The sequence below is a fragment of the Chamaea fasciata genome, unplaced genomic scaffold (assembly GCF_029207755.1).
Source record: "Chamaea fasciata isolate MVZ Bird 193981 ecotype frontalis unplaced genomic scaffold, bChaFas1.0.hap1 SCAF_3, whole genome shotgun sequence".
In the NCBI taxonomy this organism is placed as follows: Eukaryota; Metazoa; Chordata; class Aves; order Passeriformes; family Sylviidae; genus Chamaea; species Chamaea fasciata.
This window is the reverse complement of record NW_027094088.1, coordinates 36705002-36726654: the sequence shown is the minus strand read 5'-3', so window position 1 is coordinate 36726654 and position 21653 is coordinate 36705002. Positions and strand designations below refer to the sequence as shown.

Genomic DNA, 21653 nt, shown 5'->3' with positions numbered 1-21653 from the left:
GCTAATGTAATTTTGTTCCCCTCTCAAATTCTTATAAATGAAACTCTTACAAATGCCAGTTTTCAGAAACCACTAAATCAAAACTGGATAGCACAGCTACAACATGAGTAAATGTTTTGTGCTTCTGAATGCCACGAGATATTTTTTGGCCAAGAGACTTCAGCAATGTATGGACCTAATTCCACCCCACATACATAAAAGGCTAAAAGATGTTTTTAAGATATGTTATTATTAAAATCATACTTACAAATCCTGCACAGTGCTCGCAGAAAGTTGGTTTAAGATAGGTCATTTCCTGAAAGTTGTGAATAAACCCTGGTCCCATTTTACACTGAAACTGTGATTTAGCTCTCAGAAAGTAAGCCATCATTTCTTCTTTACTTATAAGACCATCTCTGTTAGGGAAATAAAAAGCAGAGTAGATCTGTGACTGCTCATGGCACTGAAAAACTTGGGGTTTCCTCACTGAAGAAAGCGTGCAGTACACAAAGCACATCCTTTGAAAGAACTGCAACAGTCCTAGAAGGAAAAAACCTTTACACCCTTTGTGGTTCTTATCTTTCTTTGAACAGTAACACTGAACTTACAGCATGAACCTTGTTGTCTCATCTGTTAGAGGTATGAGAACACAGACCAGGCACTAAATGAAGGAACTTTACTTACTCCTCACACAGAACAAGTGGTTGTGTCTCTGGCTGGCCACCAGCCTTCACAGCCAAAGAGATTCTGGACAACAAGAATTATCAAGCCCAACTGGCTAGGAAACTGATGTGTTATATACCTTCTAGAATATTTGTTACCCCCTCTCTGCTACATGCACTCATTTCCCCTGTGCTGTACAGAACTTATTTGTTTCATCAGTATGATGCCTGGTCTGGATGGAGCATTTCCAGTGTAGTTTCACAGTACTCTAGGATTTTGACTCAGTGCCAGCGGGAATTCATCATTAAGCTAATATGTAAATGATTTTTAAAGTATCAGGTAAAGCAGGACTCCAACCTGGGACTTAAAGAACTGACTAGAGTATAAGACTTTAAATGATAACAGAATTCAGCTTTCAGTAATCTTGTCAGGCACAAGAAACTTGGGAGATGTTGTTTCTTCAAAACCAGTATTTTCTGAATTTTTAAATTGAGGAAAAGGGAAAAAGAAATGCCACAAAGAAATCCCCAAGCTTACTGATCTTTGTCCAGCACACAGAAAGAGTCCAAGAAGGGGAAATTGGCAGCTATACTTTCAAAGTCTTCTTGAGATATATAACCATCATGGTCATGATCGTAGTTCCTAAAGACAGACTGGGGAAAAAAAAAAGATATTATTGTACTATTATCTAGCCTATCCTGAGTCTATACCAGCCTCTTCAACATTTGAAATACACCTAACCTAGTGTTCTATCCAGCTTTTCAGGTGGTCTGTTGCATCTGAATTATAATTAGGAAGGTTGTATTCCTTTTATTTTTGCTTAGTACTTCAATGTGCATATTGTTGGACTCTATGGGAAAAAAATGGCTAATTTTAAAAGAAAACTTGACATCAGCATTTATCTAGTGATGATCCTCCACACCTCTTCACACATAATTATTCTTGCTTTACTTTTCTTCTTTGTTGAAAATGGCACTAAAATTCTGCACCAGATGATGACATATTCCCTTGGCTTCATTAAGTATATTTTTAATCATAAAAAAGAAGAAATAAAACAGAAACAACAGCAGCTTTCCCATGAGTATTTCAGATGGTTTTGGCTTTATTTTTAGGTGGTCGCCACTACTCTGCCACAGTACTGTTTCAACCTATTTTGTGTACGAATATTTTGACAGCACAATCATGAACAATGTGTGTCAAGCAACCATCCACTTCCATCAACCCACCACTAAGTAGAAACAGACATGGGACCAAAGTTAAAGGGCCACATACACTGATGGGTGCCCTCCTCAGCTGCTAGGGAGTTACTGTATTCTGTCTTCCTGTTGGCAGATGTGCAAGGGGTGTTAAAGCTATGTGCAACAGTGATGGGAAAAACATGAGTGTCCAAGTCAACATGACTATCTGAGAGGCACATAGTGAAGTACAGTCTCCTTCATTGGATCAAAATTTTGTGGATTAAGACATTAAATTGATATACTGAGACCCCTGAAAGGTGTCTATATTGTCCTTGTCTTAACAAGAACCTGATGAAACCCATTTCTATCAAATGACTGTAACGGATGACTGGCAGATCTCAAAAAAAATCTTAAAGTAGGAACCAAAATACAAACTCAAGTAGTATTCAACACTTTTTGTAATAAAAACAGTGGCTAAAAGCACAACACAAAGCAGCAAGAAAACAACAAATATTGGCAAAGTGAAAACAGCTGTAGAGAGAGAGTTGCCTGAGCCTTTTAGTAAACTCTACCCATAAAAGCCCCAAACTCTGTTTTAATCCTGTCAAACTCTAGATCGTATGTCCTGAGCCAGGCCAAAACTGTGGAATGGGGAACTGCAACTCCCTCAACTACAGGAACAAACATAACCCCCCACCCAGTGCATTCTGGAAAGATTAAGGAATTGTGACAGACTTCCTATTTAACAAGCTATCAAAGAGAGGTTTGGATGTGGAGTCATTTTTATCAACACATATGGCACTGACAAAAGCAATTCAGGAATAGCATGTGCATTTCTGGCATCCCACAACAGAAGAAAAATCAAACTTTTTTTAAAAAGGGCATGTACAAAAAGTAAACTACAAGATATATTTGAAGTCTGGATGAGAGGACAGAAGTGTTTGTTTAGGTTATCTTAATAACATAACCCCAATTAGTGATCTGTAACACAAAGTCAGAATTTAACAGTTCCTCCCAGAGTTACTTGTTAATTTTAGAAAGCAGAAAGAAACGTTCAGTCTATCCAAAGGAATCTGGAGGTGATCAGCTTTGTCTACATTACCTAGTACAACACATCACCTTCTAAACTGAAGCTAGAAGATCCCAGCTATAATTCTGCATGACCTCGTGTCCACATTTTTAAAGTGGCACCAAGACAATGCTGTCTTTACCATACATTACGTGCTCTGGACAGTAAAATAACAGCAAGTTGAAAGCCAGAGATAGAGTTTCCAGAAAAGTTAATTGGACCTATTAATGTATGAGATCTTATTTCTGAGTTGCTTTCTTTTCAGCTGTCTTTTACCAGACATGAACTGTATGGCTAGAGCTGCAAAAATGAAACTTTGCCCTCTACATTTATATTTGCTAGACAAACCTATTAAACAGCAGCCAGGTTTTGGATGCTACTGAAGATCTGCTCCTTTTCCACCCAGAAACCAATTTACTAATCCCATTGCTGATTGCAGGAATAAAATAAGTATTTCTGAACATATTATTAACAGCTCAAATTTGTTATGGTATGTCTGAAATTCACTCCAACCATAACAACCTCATCATAAGTTTGAAATTAATTATAATGATGAAAATATCAAATCTATCATTCTTTTAGACCAGTGTAATATTCCAGATACTTACATCCACTAGTTTCCGTATGTGCTTGTTGATGACTGTAGGGTCAGGCTTGGGTACCACTCCAGATGCCCACTCCAGTGGCACTACTGGCTTGTTGGGGGTGGTTGGAGAGGTAGGCTGCTGAGAGATGGAGCAGAACACAAGGATTTTCAGATCTGAATTAACAAGCTGAATTAAAAGCAGCTCAAAATGTCAGACCTACAACCACAAACTACTGGGTACTCGTGCTGTAAAAATGTGCGAAACATCAGGCAAGGTTTTAAAGGGCTGCTTGTCTTCACTAACAGCTTCAGTCAGGCTCTCTGTGGCACCTCACAGCTACACTGCCACCACCCAGGGAGCTCAGAAGCAAACCTAAGCTGTCTTTCCTCATGGACATCTCCAGAGGGTTCAACAGCAATGCGACTTCAAGGAACAGGGGAGGAAGGAGGGTCTGTAGGGTTTGTGAACACAGTGGGAATCAGAAATAGGTAAGCCCAGAAACCTGCTTTGCTCCTCCGTAAAACCTCTGAGGAGATCACCACAGCCTGCCCCCAACTCCCTGCTGGGGGGGCATGCCCAGAAACCAGGCGAGGGACTGCCACAACCTGAATACCTTCATGCTCCTGCTCTGTGTGGCACCAGCAACACAGCAGGATGCTGACAGCAGAAGCAGGGGCAGAATTGTGCTCAGCAATCCTGCTGGTTTCCAGCTGAGATGTGCCAGGACGCACAGCTTGATTCATCTAGGCAGCTTGAGCAGAAAGAAAGGCTCTAACCTTTGACTTGCTCTGCAGATAACACCAGCCAGACTATTTTATTTTAAAACTCTCTTGGTCTTGACAAAACAGTAGCTGATAGCTCGCTAGATGCACAGAGCTCACAGCCTGACTCCCTCCAAACCACTACAGTGGTTTGGGAGAAGCGCTGGAGTGCAGTTCAGATTCTTCAAGTAGAAAATACAGGACAAACCCGAATACATTTTCAGCTAAGGGTTAAAAAATAACAAGTTAGCATGAAAAACACTGCAAGACAAACTGGCCTTTCCCAGCATCTGCCACTGGACATCTAGCAGGTGAAGCAGTGCCAAGCAGAAAAAATTCAGTGTGTTTTGGATCAGAAGGGAGAGGGTTCACGATCTCAGAAGGCCCCTGTGTTAGGTGATGAGCAAAGAATCTGGGTCTCATCTGTCTCCCTCTGAACTGGTGTGACTTGAAAGGGAGACAATTAAGGCACGTAAAGATGTTACACGTATCATTGTGTACAACAATGGTATCGTAGACTTTGACATCCAGATGAGAAATGGTCACAGATTCATATTTTACTGCGTTTGGTTGGAAAAGAAAAAAAGATTTGTTAGTGGGTTGCTTTATTAATTTGGCTTTTTCAAGTGTTAGAACAGCTTTTATCAATGCCTTGTTAAATTTTGACCCATACAAATGTGCACAAATTTGGGAGGAAAACACCCCTATATCAACAAAATTCAATTTCCATAAGAAGCACGGTGAACCTGGACATCCAGCTCTGTCTGCCAAATGCACTGACTCAAAGCATCTGTATTAAAAGTGTCAGTGTGGTGCTAGACTACCTCATGGGGAGCTTTTAACATCTGCTGGTCTGAGTGCACAGTGGCAGAAAGAGACTGAAGCCACTGGAGCCTTCCTCTTCCTCTTGGGCTATTCCATTTGAAGCCTCATTCAATTTTTATGTTTTTTTGACCTGTTGCAATGAAATCCTCATGTTACTGACCACTAGTCAAAGGGAAATATTTGGTCCTTCTATTGCACTCATAGACTCAAATGAACAACCATGATTTTTTTTAAGTATTTCAAATGCATCCTATGAACAAAGGTGCTAACTGGTTGTCCAGAGACTACCAAGCTGAATTCATTAAATGTTCCAAAACACTATATCTGGTTATGCAGTTTGTGATTCAGACTGTATCTCCCATTTATTTCACAAGCACCAGGACCATGGCATTGTTGACTGAGAAAGCATTTTCAGATGTTTGCAAACATCTATGTATTTTGGCATTGAAATAAATTCTACGGAAAACCAAAAAAAAATTACCTAAGTGCATCATCAGTGGCATAATTGTACTAGGCAGAGTTGTCCTCTAGATAATAGCTGTATTAGTTAAGACTCCCAACAACAAGTTCATTAATGGGTGTGGAAAAGCAGGACACTGTGACAAGGAGGTGCTGTACTACAGCTGGTGGTCATTCCTCAGTGGTTTTTTAGGCTGCTATACTGACTGAAGAGTCTCCTCCCAGTTTTAGCAGAAGGAAAGGCTTGCTCAAGTCCCTGTTGACAGCAGACTCATATGCTAACAGATCAGCTCCACTTTTGCCTCGAAAATGATTGCAGCAGCATGAGGCATTTCCTCCATAGTGCACCTGCATGGGAGGGGTACCCATATAACAATAAATCGTGGAGTAGTTGGAATGACATAACGATGCTGCCACGTTGCCTTTGACAAATTTTTCCACATACAAAAGCCCTACAGATTTTTTTCCCCTCTAATAGAGCCTGTGTGCTTTGGCATTCCATCAAAGGGAAGCAAGCTTCAAATAGTCCTGCTTCTGTCGATTCAGCTGCAGCTTTTTACCCATCAGGGTGCTTCAACAGCTGAATGTCACTGGCTATTCATTGATCCTTATGCAGAAGTCTCCCACAACTGCTGGGCACTGTTAAAGTTCACAGCATTGTTTATATTGCCTTTGTCCTGCTCATAGCTCATGCTGCAGATCAAATCAGCAATGTGATAGTTTTCTTAATTTACAGTAGCAATCCTTCCACAGCATAGGGCTGTAACATTTCAACTTTGCTGGCAGTAATGAGAGCACAAGGCACCCAGAATGACTGAAATGAACCGCAACTGTTGTGGTCAAGTTGCATGCAACAAGGACTGGAGACTCAGTAACAAAATTTCAAATGTTCAAGCTGAGCTAGTGTTGACTGTGGAAATATTCATTAGTTTTCTTATCATTGCTCATAATACATAGTTGGGAGCACACACATGTAGTCCTCAAACTGGTCTCCAAGCGTGATTAACAGTTTTATAACCCAGAGAAGCCTTATACTTGGAAATTAAAGGGTTTTGCTTCCTCGCTTGCTTTTAAGAATGCTTCAAACTTTAAAAAGCACTGCAATGCAATATCTCAGGCTCCTGGACCCTGCTCTCACCCCCTGTGAAGCATTTCCAGCTACCCTCAGCTTCTGCTGCTGTCAGACTTGAGAGGGCTCAGTCTGAGAGCATCACAGGCTGGATATGAAAGGTAATAAGAGTGTTAACACTTTGAAGAAATGCTCAGAGGAAAGTAGAGTCCCCAGCCTTTGGCAGCAGAAGAAAGATTAATACTTGAAGTGAAATTCAACTATTAATTATGAGATTTATCTGTATCCTTTGATTTTCAAAAATAAAGAAAAACGCACGAATGCAGCATTATCTTTAGTTGCACAAAACCAAATAAAGATTAATATCTATTCTCATCTGTTTAAACACCGCTTGAGAGCTCAAGATGCAGCCAATTATACCCAAGCAAACAATTTTAAAATTCTAAAGTAATTATTTGCCTTGCCTTAAACAAATCTTTTAACTCAGCGTTGTTTTATGTAACAGCACCAGCATCCAGAAAATCAGCTAAGGATCACACAATAAATAATTGATATAAACTTATGAAGGATGTATATCTAAAGCAGAACTTTCTTTTCCAGGACTTGAAGAGGTTTTGTTGAAAAATAATTAACACTGAAGTCTGGCATGTTCCACTATTTATTTCTCCCAATACGCACTAAAACCTATAATTAGTGCCTGTGTTTTCTACACAAGTGTAACACTAAAAAGCTTTATGTGCATATGAATAAGGAAACACATTAACTGTCTTTTAAAAATCCAATCAACTGCATGCAGACAAAATAAGCAATATGTCGAAATGCAATAAAAGACAACGTACAGATTTGGAGTTCCTTGGCTCCAGCACCAGCGAGAGCTTGTAGATATCATCCTCAGTGTGGTAGAGGTCCAGGGACAGCTGTATGCAAGAAAGAATGGAAAACAGTAATTTTTACTAGACTGGGTTGGACACGACAGGCTTGTAAGCTGAGATATACCTCCCACTGAAGGTAAACACAATGTTTTGCTACTCTGAGCTCAGGAGACATGCCAAAGCCCAATGCAGCTGCTGGGAAAGCAGATTTCCACAGAGCGAACACCACCCAGGCTGGTGAAGCACACGCTGCTGCTCAGGTCAGGCACTGCACCCGAGGGCTGGCACAGCCCTCACCCTGACCCCACAGGTGAGAGGGGCCGCATGCTGACCTCATGCAGAGAGGGACATTGGCTCCAAAGGCCACCCCTACACAAACCACTTTCTTCTAGCAGCTCAACGCTCATGAAAGATCTCAGAGAAACAACCTGGTGAATGCAAAAACTTCAGGACAGTAGTCGTAGAGGGGCTAGGCTGGAAGGATTTCAGATTTTATTCTGGTCAAATTTTGTTCCTCAAGAAGAGTCATAGTAGTGCGGCTCTTCTGCAGAGAACAGCCCATGCAGCAAACACCTCTCTGGAAAGCCCTGGGAAGACAGAGGCCTGGGAGAGGCCGGCTGGGTTTGCCGCTGCTGTTGATGCAGAAAAGTGGATTGAGAGCAGTTCCAGCTTAGCCCAGCTTGGCCAGCTCCTGGTCACCTCTCAGCAAGTAAGGCAAATTGCCTTCCAGCTGTTTCTAGATAAGTGAAAGATTTTTCTATCATGTTCTCATTCTTTTCCCTAGAGGATTTATTGAGAAAAAAAGATGGTACTAAAATACGCTTAAAGTAGGATGAATCTGTTTTTACTTTGACAGCTGGGATCTTGCACTGATCAATGTCTGCAGCAAATTCCTCCTCTTTTGGAGTGTTGAAGGAGAAAGGCAATCAACACTGTAGCTAATGTTTTACAATGAGAGGAAACAAACATTGCATATTTCCTGTGATCATGTTCCTGCATTAACTGGCTTTGAAGAATTGACAGATTTGAAGTTATCATCCACCTTGCAAATCCCCAGTTAAGCTACGATTGAGTTAAAAGGATGTTCCTGAGCAGATAGAATTACTGCTGACTAAATGGCTGTGACAGAAGGGTTTTTTTTGGAGAAGCTGAAGTGCCAAGTAAGTAGCAAGCAGGACCAGTGACACCTACTGCAGCACCACCTCTAAGAACCACCCTCTTTTAGGCACAATTTTGTGCAGTGAGTAAGACACAAGTTGTGCCCTTTCCCAAGATAGGTTCTCAAAGCAAACACCTGGCTTTAGAGAAGTCTGGAGATCACATTATTCATTTTGTCTAGCTGGAACATTGCTGATTTTTGCACTTTGTAATTAAGGGCACAGTGAAAGGCTGTGCATCCTGCAGGTTCCTTTACCCAACCAGCATGCTGCTGTCACAGGGTTAAGTAAGGGCCTCTCCTAAAGCCAAAATTGAACTAGTAAGTGCTGTAATAAATACTGCTCCTGTGGTGAGATGTTCAGTGACTGTATTCTGAGGTTCCTCAGTGGCATAAAATAAACAGCATTCAGTTGGAGGGCATGATGTTATCAGGTCAGACTGGGAGTAAGAGCAGAATTGCAGGTTCAAAAGGTGTTGTTTGGTTCCTGTGAAAGAGCACAGTTTTCTCAGCAGGCCAGATGAACCGGGTGTGGATTTGGGAGTGGAAATGTATTGGTATTTATTGAGCAAGCTTGTATCTCTCCCTCCCTGAATTATATGACCTTATCTTAAGCAGTGGATATAACTTCATTAGGCACAATGTGTAAGCATGCAGTGGACAGGGTATTGTCTGGTTCAGAAGTTTCATACATTAGCACAGAAATTACAAGCATGGTGACTATGAAGTTATGTAAGCATTCATTTTATAATTTATTTACAGCTTTGCTCTGATAAATAAAGTATAATAAGAATTTTCCTAGAATAAACTTTACAGTGAGTGACAGTTTCTATTCTAATTTGACTACCATTGCTGACCTATTTTTTTTCTGAACAATTTGGAGGGGCATTGAGAAAGGCAAGGGAGTGATCAGAAACGCATGACTTTTTTTTTTTTTTTTCTGAGTGGAACTTACTGAACACAAGTTAGGGGGGGTGACTTTCAGTTTGATTGTTTAGATCTTATTCTCTTCACTAGACTGTACAAATGACTGGGACTTTCCAGCCATTTGCATATAGTCTCAGAACAGGTTAGATGAATAGATACTGAGACATAAAAATAGTGAGGGAAAAATGATGGCACCAAATAAGTTTTAACACAGTTCATATAAATACACTGTGGTCTAGCTGAGAAACTGAGATCCACTTCCAATCCACAGAAAGTGATGAAATATGTATATTCACATTGTGAAAAAAACCACAAAACAGTGTGGAAATACTGCACAGCAGGTAAGGTTATCCCTTAAGCATCCTTACCAAATATAAGTTTTCTAATGGCAAAACTGTCATTAAAGCTCTTTTTCCTCTCTGCTGCACTGCCAAGCTTGTGTTTAGATCCTCTTTCACTGCTTCTTAGCTCCACATTTTGGATTCCAGGGAGCGGTGCAGAACCAGGTACAAGGTTCGGTGAAGCAAGTGTGAAGGAAGTGTGGCCAGTAAGTCAGGAAAAGAGGAATAATCACAGACTAGGGGCAATCAGGCACTAAAAAGTGAGTCCATCTTCATGTAACATACTCTGGCTGGCTGGCAGCTGAACTGTGACACATTTACTTCGCTTGCCCATGTAACTCAAACTCATTTACACAACATAAGGTGGGACTTGCATCCCCCCCTCAGCTTTCACAGTCTTCTGTGCCAGTCAGCCTGGAATGTGCCCCTGCTGTCCATACAGCAAACATCTCCCTTGTTTGTGGCATGCTAACTTCCATGAAAAATGCTGGCTTCTTTCAGCTGCTTGTTCAAAGCTAAAATTCTGTGAGCTAGAAGCTGACTTTTTATGCTTAAAAAAAGGTGGGGTGGAGGGGTGTGAGGATAGGGGGAAAGAAGACTTCTAAGTTTGTGTGAAGACAATTCAAGGTATGAGTAGACCAACTTTCCAAACTGTTGACCATACAGCAGCTATCACTGAAACCAAGAGTCCTCTTGTTCCCCATGAACCCTTCTGGTCTATATGCAAAACAAACAAACAAACAAACAAACAAAAACAAAAGCAAAAACAAAAACAAACAAACAAACAAAAAACTTTAAAATGCCTGACAGCCCCTTGAGCAATTGGCCTGAATTTTACTACCCACGTTAGTATTTAACCCAAGTTCTCACTTCAGAGCTCTTATCAAAGTCTCCCAAGCATCACCATTTCCAAGCCAGTTGAAAGGTATCATCTCCCTTAGACCAAATAGGACTCTACCACCAAGGAAGAGAAAAACTAGGCCATATTCCCACATGGCCATGAAATGCCCATTTTTTCTTTCTGTGCAAGTTGTTGGACTAGCCAACCAGTACTCAGTGATTTACTTGTCAAGCATGCACCGGCCAGGCACTTGCTGAGTGTGGTATAAAAGGCAACACTGTGCAGGAGGGAGGCCAGGCAAGAGATTTACACATTGCTTATCAGAACAAGAGACTGACTAAAAGCTTGCCCAGATAGAAGCTGCTCAATGGGAAAACAGCAGAAGGGAAGAAACGGTTGGGTCATCCAATTCACACACAACTGGAAAGCATTCTATGCATTTACACACATTTACTAGATTTGAAAGGGAGTTTCTCTAAATAGGGTAAAGATGGAAAAATTTTTTACAATTGACACTGGAGAGATAAGACCCAGCAAGAAAAGGAATGGTTCATTCTTCATGCTCTGAAAACTGAAGATGACGTAGGCAACAGGGGAGGCTAAATCTGCTAAAAGGCCATTAGCACATAGCAAGGTCAACTGTTTTTAGTAGTCAGTTCTTGTCAGCTTTGGGTTGCAACCCTTGTCTTCTCTTTCTCTGAAGCCAGGCAATAATTTAAAACTGTCTTTTCAACAAAAAGAAAGACAGAAACATTTAATCTACAATATAAGTTCATTATTACTATTTAAGAGACTAGCATGAAAAAAAATTGTATTCTTATACACAGACAAGGACAAAATCTACATACAAGAAGAAAAATGAGACTATTCATATTACGGTATGTATCAAAATTCTGGTCCAGGAACTTTTAATAATAATTTTTTGGCTTTTCCCTTTCCAGAAGTCACCATTTTAAATCAATACACCCACACAAACATACTTGATCCACAACTACACTTCCAGTGACTGATGTGAAGACAGAATTACCCTGGAAAGGTTTTAGGTTTACCTACACCTGTCTACCTTATTTATAACCCTTGATCAGGTCTGGAATCAACATTGCAGAATGCAACTCGATTTTTTATGATCAGATTGGCTCAACCATAACAAAGCCAGCAGAGTTATGTTATGAATGAATGCATCAGAGTATCATAAGTGAGAAAGTATCCATCATGTACTCAATTACTTCTCCCAGGAAATGGAGTACACTGAAAGAAATACAAAAATACAAATGAAATCCCTGTCATTTTGCTGAAAACAGAGAAAACAAGGAAAATATTTTTTAGAAATTGAAAAACAGATATGCTATGTGAGCTCAGGCTGATACAATGATAAATATATGAAGACCTGCAAGGTCTTAAAAAAAGTCTTTAGCTTTCTGCTCCTTTTGGAAAACAGGCTGTCACCAAGAAGAGAGAACAGCTAATGAAAGTGGTAGCAGCAGTTCAGCTTCCATCTCTCACTTCACATTGTCTAATTTCTACCCTTTTGGACTCACTTTTTCATTGCTCAGTTCCCTAAAGCCTGAGGTTCCACTTCCCTCTATTCAAAGCCAAGCCTGTAAGAAATGACCAGGAAGGGAAAGAGTGTCACAAGAAAGCAACTCTCAGTCCCCACAAAAACAAAACAAGATAAGTATCTACCTTTACAGTTCAAAATTTAAGGTAAAGGACTGTTGCAGGGATCAACATCTGGTGCCTGCTCTTTCTTGTCCAACTAATCAGGATTAAGACTTTTTCCCAGGTTGTTCCACACAAGGCACAACTGAAGATGGTTTTCCAATTTCTCCAAATTTTCCCAGTCCTCATTACAATGAGGCCATAGGTATATCCACACCAGTTTGGTTTCTCCAAGCTCAGGCTCATATTTGTCAGCTTTCTTAGTGTAAAGCTCTGTACCTGATCAGTCCGGGTATAAATCCACCACATTTTTATTTACTAGATAGGAAGGGTACTGTGTCACATGGAAAGCACAGGGCAGCAAAACTAGAATGATGCTCAAGCTGGAGTTTCTCTTGTGTGTTGCTGACAGCGCATTACCCAGTTGTTCCAGAGGAGACATAAGCCTCCATTCCAAGTAGTCAGAACTGAGCTTTTACTTCCCCTAACATAAATGCAGCCCTCCATCTGTCATTCTTAAAAGAGGTAATTTACAACAATCCGGTTGTTGCTTCCATACATACGACTGCTGCCCTCACATACGACTGTAGTAAAACTCTTTGTCTTAACATCTCATGTGAACTTGTTTCTGTTTTGTACTTTCTCCCTTTTCTTTTTCAAAACTAAGATAACAATATGCTCTTAACTTCATAAATATGAGTATTCCTAGCAACACTCAACATTTGAACCACAGCAGTGAATTGAAACATGTTCAATACTTACGGTTAGCAGGTTAATTAAATCCAAATTAGGCTCTAAATGATGAGAAGCAGTCTGCAGGGAAACCAGTTCACTCAAGGTGATGGAAAGCTGCTGCATTTTCACTATGTTAACTTTGTTCTCATCTATCCAATCAGGAAAAATTACATGGACAGCAATCAAGTCTTTCAAATGGACTCCTAAAATAGGAATTTTGAAGCCAACACAGTCAGCAAAAGCCTTGCGGTAGTTGCAGTAGTTTCCATTGGAAGAGACCAGCTCTGTCATTTCGTTCCAGTCCTACAAATAGCCAGAGAAGCAAGTCCCTGTGAAAGCATTCATTGCATTTCCTTAATCTGTTTTAAACGAGCACAACTCTTGTCAGGGTGTCGACAGTGTTAATTTCCTCTCTGGCACAGGCAATCTACCAGAGGATCTCTGTGAGCTTATCCTGCTCCATTGAGAGGAACGCAACCAAGTGCCTTTCAGGATGCTCTGCCACAATCCAAATATTGTGCTGGTGAGACACCTGCACTGCAGAAACCATCAGACCACAAAGAGGTGATGTTCACCTCAAAATGTCTGTATTCTGGGGTCCATCATACCTTTGTGACTTCTGAGGACAGATGAGAATGAGTCTCTTTCAGGCGAGAAATAGAGCTGTGGCTGAGACCTCCCACAACTGCCATCAGTGTGTTGAAGTTCTGGAGGTGAAGGAGCTTCTGCAGGAGAGATTAACCATACATAATTAAGAATAATAATTAAAAAAAGCATCATCTACTCAATGTCACGCACAAGTTAAAGGAGACAACCCATCATGACTAAAGCAGAAATCACTAAACCAGGGCACATAAAAGAATGGTTCAGCATTTCATTTTTTAATTAGCTTAGCCCCAGAAGAAACACACAATAGTGACAGTTGCCACCAGGAATACAACAGAGAAAAAATTATTATAAAGTTATGTCTGCTAGTTAAAAAAAAGCAGGCACACCACACCTGAACAAATAACCTCCAGGGATGTTGAACAGGCTATTCAAAGAGGAAATAACACAAACAGCATCAGCTAATTTGTTTACTGTGATCTCCATTTGTATTCCTACTCTGTACTGGAAGAAAAAGACTCATCTGCAAGACTTACCTGTGCAACATTGATAAACTTTGTGATTACTTCTGCTCTTTGCTGGGGTGTTGGTTTGCTGAGAACCATGAGCTGGACCCATTTAGAGATACCATTAAATAAAGCAATAGATCTCTCCAGTGTAGGATTGTTCTCCAAGCAGCCATGGATCACATAGCTTTGGTAGTCTGTGAACTAGCAGAGAAAAGACACTTTCAGTAAAACAGTGGACAAACTGGAGAATCAAACGGATATTTCGATACTTTTCAATTTAAAGCTCCTCTTGTTTAGAAAGTGACCATGACTCAGGGTCAGCAGATGCTGCTGCACAGCAGCTCTTCCTTAACCTCTTTTTGCTGTTGTTTTGGTGTGGCTTCTCCTTAAATGTCAACTTACAACTTGCTTGTGTCTCAGGAAATACAGAAGCCTGCAAGATGAGTGTAGCTGCTACTTCCATCTTTCCCATAATTTACTCAACACATTTTGCTCTGTGTAGCTATATTTGACACCTTCAAGCCATGGTACTCTATAGGAAGCCAAAATTTAAATTTCCCTAAATGTCTGAAAAACAGTTTTCAGCTGTCCCTTAAAGGGAAGTTTTCAGTACCTTGTCACATAATTTAGCATGTGTAGGGAGTTGCTAGTGATTCCAGAGAAGATGGGTTTAGCTGATGAAAACCAGCCTGCTACAACAACATACGAGGGCATATGCTCTAACACAACAGATTCTTGTCTCTTCGCTGTAGATAAACAGCATTTCAGTGTTCAGACAATTAATTTTTTTTGTTATAGTTAACACTGCCCTTCCTTCTCCCCCATTTTTTTTTAAACGGGTAAAGACGGAATTCAGACTAATCATATTCTCCAATCTTTGAGAGAACAAGTAGTACAAGATTAATTAACTCTCAATGGCTGCAGAGAATCATCTGTGATAGCAAAATTCAAGCTGAATAATTAACAGAGAAGCTAGAAACAGCAAGGGAAAAATAATGAAAATTCATTGCAGGTATGAGTTTTCTTCCTGGAATCCCCAAAGGAATTCAAATGCATTTAAATCTAATTGGAAATCCATGCCTTTTTTCTTGTCCTTCCCTCCTTCTTTGAGGTTAGAATTGCACATATCACGGTAGGGTGTTTTCCGATGATTTGAAGTCTAGAGTGATTAACCTTTGAACATTATTAAGCAACATCAAAAGTGATTCTATTTAGACTGGTCTCAGCTCCTCATTGATCTCTTTTTCCTTCCTCCCTTGAAACAAACAAAAAAACTCATACATTTTTCCTAGTTTGGGAGTTTGATTTCTCTCATGGCCCTAAACCCTTAAAAAAAAAGTCTCATTTGTCATCTTGAGAACTTACTGCTTCCACTTGCCACCTGATGCAGTAACATCATATCACTCTTTCATATGGATATTTGCCAGCAGAAATCAGCATTTCTTTTGGCATTTGTCTACCTTATTTGTTTTGTTTTAGCTTCAACTTCAGTTTTCATCCACTTCTGTCTCTAGTCCTTGTACAATCCTCTGCGAAAAGAAGCAACTGTGCCTGCATTTCCCTCAGTGTCAAAAATCATCAGGCACAAAAAGGTCAAGGAAATGCATGGCTATGTATATCACACGAGAGAGTATAAAGATTCACTGCACTGAAATGTTGGAAAAAAAGTAATACGTTTCAAACCATGTGAACACTCTTTAAAGACAGGCTCCTAATTGCAAGTGACAAAGTTGTGGGCTTCTTACAGAAATTCTCCTAAAAGATTTATGCTCCAGAAAAGTGAGATGTTCAGCTAGCTCAATGGGCTCCAGATGGTCAAACAGCAGGCAGGCTTTTCCTTTCTTGGAAATCTTCTTCCTCTGTGTAACTCTTCTCATCCAGTCATAGGAAGGACTGCAAAAGAATAGGAATAAGTCTCAGTTCTGTTTGGGTGTATGTCAGTGTAGCCCACAGCTGGAAGGTAAAATTGACCACAGAAGGACCATGAGACGTCTGGTCTGTGACATCCAGCACAACACAAACACTTAGAATAAGACCTGCTTGAGAGTGTAACAGAAGATAGGAGTTTTGGGTGCACTACTCCAAGTGATAAATAATAATAGGTTTCTATCACAACAAAAGGAGGACATATTCTTCCCCATGATGCAGGAAGCCATAATTAAAGATGCTTTGGAAATACAGGAACAGTTCACAACAAATTCTGATACAGAATAAAAACATACTTGAACAACATCAAGGATTAATTTTTCCTCTTCAGTCCCTGAAGTAATGGAACAACAGAGACAGCAAAATACTGTGCATATGCCACATTTTAATAGAAAATCTGCAATATCAGATGAGATGCAAAAGCATGGCTGGTGATTTTTAAAAGGTAGCTTTCATTCCAGCTTGTCAAGGAAATAGTATTTGTAATCGTTTCGTTGTAATGCAACTACATATGTGAATGCCAAAAATTTTCCAGTTAAATAATAGAAAACATTGCAAATAACTAACAGATTACTGATGAGAGCACAAGAAAGCTTCCCTGAGAAGATCTAAGATTTACACACCATGCAAGTCACTATATTGCTTCTTATTTTGGATGAAAACTTGTATAAAAACTTAATATTAATCACTTAATTGGCACTTGCTTTGTCAGAAAAATAATTTATTTCCTGTTTATATTAAAAATTTATATACAGGTAGGAATCTTCTCTTTATTGTGTAACTATTACTTCAAATTTTTAGTAGCTTCCAAATTTAAAGACAATTTTGCAAGTGCTTTTTTTGCTCTCTCAAGATGGGCCTTAATATTTTTATACTTTGCACAGAACCAGAATTCTGCTGTTCTAGACACAAAGATGTCCTTGACGTGACATCCTTACATGCTGGAGATATCAATAAGATGGATGTGATCCTCATATCCAAGCTGGCTGGCTACTTCTTGAAACTCTTCAGTCAAACGAATCAGCCCAAGATCCAAGTTAAACTCTGCAGGAAATTCCAAAATCCAGTATCTGAAATCCACAGACGGCAGTTAAGAGATGCCCAGAGACTCAGGTATAACATTCAGTGGCTGCATATATTTTACATACTTTTTTTAATAGGACTTATTTCAGAGCCACTGTTCTTTAGACTGAATGAACACAGCCTGTTTCTTCTGCAATTATTTGTGACACTGAAGTGGCAAAAGCCACTTGATCTTTTAAATTTTTTTTGCTTAACTCCCAACAGGACAATAAAGCAGCATTCTATTGAAGCGCACAATTAAAGTGATGTCTCAGGTGACACCCACAGAAGGTGCACCTGAGTCCTGACCCAGGCTGCGAGGACACACAGATCACACTTGTGGTCGTCCCTGTCCAAGTGAGGCAACTTTGTTCAGAAAAGGCTTTTCAATGAAAATGCAAATGTGCGTTTGAGCAGCAGTTCTGCCACCATAACAGTGTAAAGCTACATAAGCTTACACGTAAACCATGTAAGCCTCCTCCTCTGTGTGAGGGGGAGTGGAAAAGGCCTTATCAGCCCCGACTTCAGTAACCCCCCTCACCTTTCTTCCCAGCGATGTAACTTCATCCAGAGGAAGGAGGAAAAATCATTTGTTTGAGTGAAGCAAGTTGTATCATGATTACTTAAAAATTCATGCTTCCTCTTTTACAAGGAAATGTTCCTACAGAAGAACAGCCCAACACACGAAAGCTTTCCCGTGGAAACAAGGCTGGAGCAGCTGGTGCAAGGTTTGGAATACACCCAACGTGTAACACCTTGGGCATCACTAACACACTCCTGTCACCATAAATTTTGTAGGGATGGCATGAACTGAAGTCTACAGCCCAGAGACAGTTTTCCTTTCCCAGACTAAGTTACATCTGGAAGCACAGCGTGTCTCTCCTGTGTGGCACTGAACTTGTCACCTTCTGAGAGGCTGATAAAACATAACCCAAGTTTTCTGTCAACTTTTTAGCTCGATGCAGTGAAGTGTCTTAAAAGCTGGATGGCTCAGCTTAATTGTTTTAAACACACAGCAATTCGCTCTTCACTGTAGAATGGAGACCAAGTGAAAAAATCCAAACAAACCAACTTACACTGATAGTATTAACAGAACCATGAAACCGAAATGCTAGAGGAGCAGAAGTGCATTTACCTCATGAAGTAGCAGATTTTCAGTCTGAATTCATTGCAGTTCTCCCCATCGGCATCTCTATAAGTACGTCAGCTAAAGAAAGACTTGTGTGCCTTGATTCAGCAACGTTGTTTTTATTCACTGGAGGCTGATACTAGACCAGCTGAATCTAAAAAACTATCAAACTTTTCTTCTAGAGATAACCACATTATGCCTCTGATATTTCATTCACTTTCACAACATGGTAGGGGACAGAGACAATTTCCTGGCTGGCCCTTCTTTCCCCCCTATCAAAAATGCCTTAATTCTACAATTCTAAATATTCTGCTGAAAGGCTTCTTGCCAGCTCTGGCTAACCAAATATGATAATAGTTACAATTGCTGAATTAAGAAGTATAATTGACATATAGGTGCTTAGATATCACTGGAAATTCATGGTAGTCAAAGGTCAACCTGCTGTGATACACTTGAAGAGTTCTTGGCCTCGTATTTGCAGTTATTTCAGGTTGATGGAAAGCCCGTATTCTTGTACATATGGAGAGTGCCCATAAAGTCTTAATGTGAGCATAAAGAAGCTCACAAACTTCCACCTTTTAGAAAAATTCACCTTTAAAATGAAGTTTGTTTGTCTCTAATTAATTGGCACATTTTTATGAGCACCCAGGAAAACAATCTGCTTTTGACACTGTAATGCCAATTTGCAGCACTTTGTGAAAGGATATGTGGACAGAAGCTTGCCAGCCAGCTCTGTCGAAGGCAGATACCAGCGATGCATTAAAAGAAAAGTTCTTGGCAAATGGCTGGAGCATGGGTTTCCTTTGTCATCTGCAAAAGAGAAGCAATGAGTTAACCCCATCATAAAAGAGGGGAGCTTTTATTCTTCAAGCACAGTCAGACAGAAAGGATCAAAGGCGGAAACTGTTGGCTCTTTATCTAACAAAAAGGTAGGAAAGAACACCATAGCACAAAAGTGCTTCTTGAACAGTAATTTGCTAGAATGCAGTGACAGTTATTTAAACAGAGGGAAAAAACCCAAACCAGTGCAGACAATAGACCACAGCTAAAAAATAGGGCATGGGCAGCACTGTGCTAAACTTTATATAAAGACAGTAGCAGTAATCTAAGAGACAAATCCAAAATTAATCCAAAATCAAGAGGGTGGGAAGATGATTTGTGTACAACTACTTCCAATATTTATTTTATTGCAGCTTTATAGCTTTAAGTTAGCAGTTAAACTGTATAAAAAATTGGATCTGCTTCAAGGAATTCAATGTTAAAGCAGCTCCTTACATCTGTGCCCAAGGTCACATCTCCAGCTGTCTAGCAGAGACCCCCGTGTCTTTGCAGTGTAGCCACTGAAACTACACAGAGTTATTCCTTGGCAGACTGACCATGGCTGACCATCAGTCTTCCCCACCGTCTGCAATGTTAGATTATTCTCTGTCTGTCACTTTTTTAGAAGACAGTAGATGATATGATGTATAAAACAGGAGTCACACATGGACTACACTTGTCAAGAGAGTGTGTATACAAGAGGAGACACTATTTCTAAGAGGTAACAAGTGCATGGGCTCTGCTAACACTTTAATTTAAAGTTCTAGAAAAACAATTTGATGGCGGCCTACAGAAATGGATGTATGGGATTCACTGTGCAGCTGGTAGCAAGGTCTGTCCATCCATCAATTGTTCAGTCTCTCTCACCTTTAGATAATTGTTTCTCTTCACGTGGCAAAAAAAAATTAGTACTTCATTCCAATCAAAATCTGTCTTGCATCTCCAGGGAATCTAAATGTAGCTTTGTGAATCAATGCCCCATTTGAAAACACTTAAGCCCATCCATGAACTCCTTGGACTGCAATGTGATTTATGTCATAATTAATGGTGTTATGGATCAAGGTCTTTTTCCATCACTTCTTTCCCTCAGAGAGGGTACATCACATTTTAATAAGAGTAGAAGGATTACATGAGCCTTAGGTCATATTCTTGTCAATTACTGCATGATGATTTGGAAAACCTTTAAAAAAATGACTGGTCAAAACCACAGCTGTGTAACCACTCTAGACAAAGATCAATGCCAGAAATAACTCCTTGAATAATTCATCTAAACATTTCTCTTGGTAAAGGCCAGCATTTTAAAAACCACCATACCCACAATTGTGCATTATTTGTATTAAGAAAATTTAATAGACTATGCATGTGATTAAAATTCTGGCTTACGTGATTCTGGGCCAAATTGAAGCATGGAAAATTTTACAGAACAAAAATATTCTTAGCCAAGAGAAAGACTGGCTAAACCAGAGAACAGCAGGATTTATATCAAAATATTAATTTCAATAACAACAAAATAAAATATTGAAAGAGCATACCAAACATTTCAATACAAGTGTTCAAAAGCTCATCTAATGTTGCAGCCTTTCCAAGAGTGTTTGACCCCATTGTCTTTTAATCGTTGTCAAAAAATAAGAGACATTTTCACCAAGTAGAAGGATGCTTCTTCAAATGCCCAGCTTTTTCACTTTATTTTGTTGGTTGCATTCTTAGCTGGACTTCAATGAAAATCTGAAGAAAGTAAAAGAAATCATAATTATATGACTATATGGAAGAATTATCAGGATGCAATGCTTACAGTTCAACTCATCTTTCCTATAAAATGCTTTTTCCCCCACATGATCCAGAGCATGTGAAAGATTGCCATAAGCTTTCCCTACATTCCAGCTTGTGTTTCTAAGCACTGTCCAATTGTTTGTCCACTAGCACAAAATAAATCCATAGCTAGGGTCATAAAACAGAAACCAGATGGTAAATGAGGGCCTGCATGTACAGTGACGCACATTTTGTTCAAGTCATTCTATTTACACTTGATAAGTCACTTTTTGTTAATAACCCTGCTTTTATGTTTTTAAGCATAACCATTTTTTCCCCTGAGGTTACTGGTTCATGATAATGCTAATGGTCTTAATTGGCACAGACCACATAAAGTGTTTAATGAAGTTCATAGCAAACAAACTAGGAGGCAGTTTTTCAGAGGGCCTTAAGATCAGCTTTCTAAAATAAAATAAATCTTCCCACAGTAGCTGGGTTGTCACAGAGAACTGAACATTTACAGAAACATCTAAATTTTATTATACATCTACTATGCATTTAAATATCAAATATCTGTTTACCTGAAGATGCACAGAATACCGTGTTACAAGTTTTCAGAGGTAATTTTATGGGTTATATTTAAAGAACAAATCAGTGTTTTATTATCTATCTGTGACTAAGCCCCACTATCGTCTGATCACACCAAATGTTTGAAATGTGACAAACAAGTAC

At 39.7% G+C, this 21653-nt stretch overlaps 1 protein-coding gene across 6 annotated transcripts in view; it reads right to left on the bottom strand.

Annotated features, from left to right (window-relative positions):
- RASGRP3 (RAS guanyl releasing protein 3) overlaps window positions 1–21653 on the bottom strand; it is a 58842-nt gene that overhangs the window by 7992 nt on the left and 29197 nt on the right. For 3 of the 6 annotated variants that reach the window (XM_066178604.1, XM_066178603.1, XM_066178605.1), the window contains exons 2-13: window positions 20705–20897; window positions 19063–19163; window positions 18360–18424; window positions 17101–17232; window positions 15982–16129; window positions 14264–14437; window positions 13730–13846; window positions 13149–13424; window positions 7430–7507; window positions 3498–3614; window positions 1180–1295; window positions 248–395 (exon numbers count right to left, since the gene is read on the bottom strand). In XM_066178604.1, coding sequence (XP_066034701.1) covers window positions 248–395; window positions 1180–1295; window positions 3498–3614; window positions 7430–7507; window positions 13149–13424; window positions 13730–13846; window positions 14264–14437; window positions 15982–16129; window positions 17101–17232; window positions 18360–18424; window positions 19063–19163; window positions 20705–20774 — 1542 coding nt within the window. In that variant the 5' untranslated portion in view covers window positions 20775–20897. The remainder of the gene's footprint in view (window positions 1–247; window positions 396–1179; window positions 1296–3497; window positions 3615–7429; window positions 7508–13148; window positions 13425–13729; window positions 13847–14263; window positions 14438–15981; window positions 16130–17100; window positions 17233–18359; window positions 18425–19062; window positions 19164–20704; window positions 20898–21653) is intronic. The other 3 variants (XM_066178607.1, XM_066178608.1, XM_066178609.1) reach the window with 3 other exon arrangements.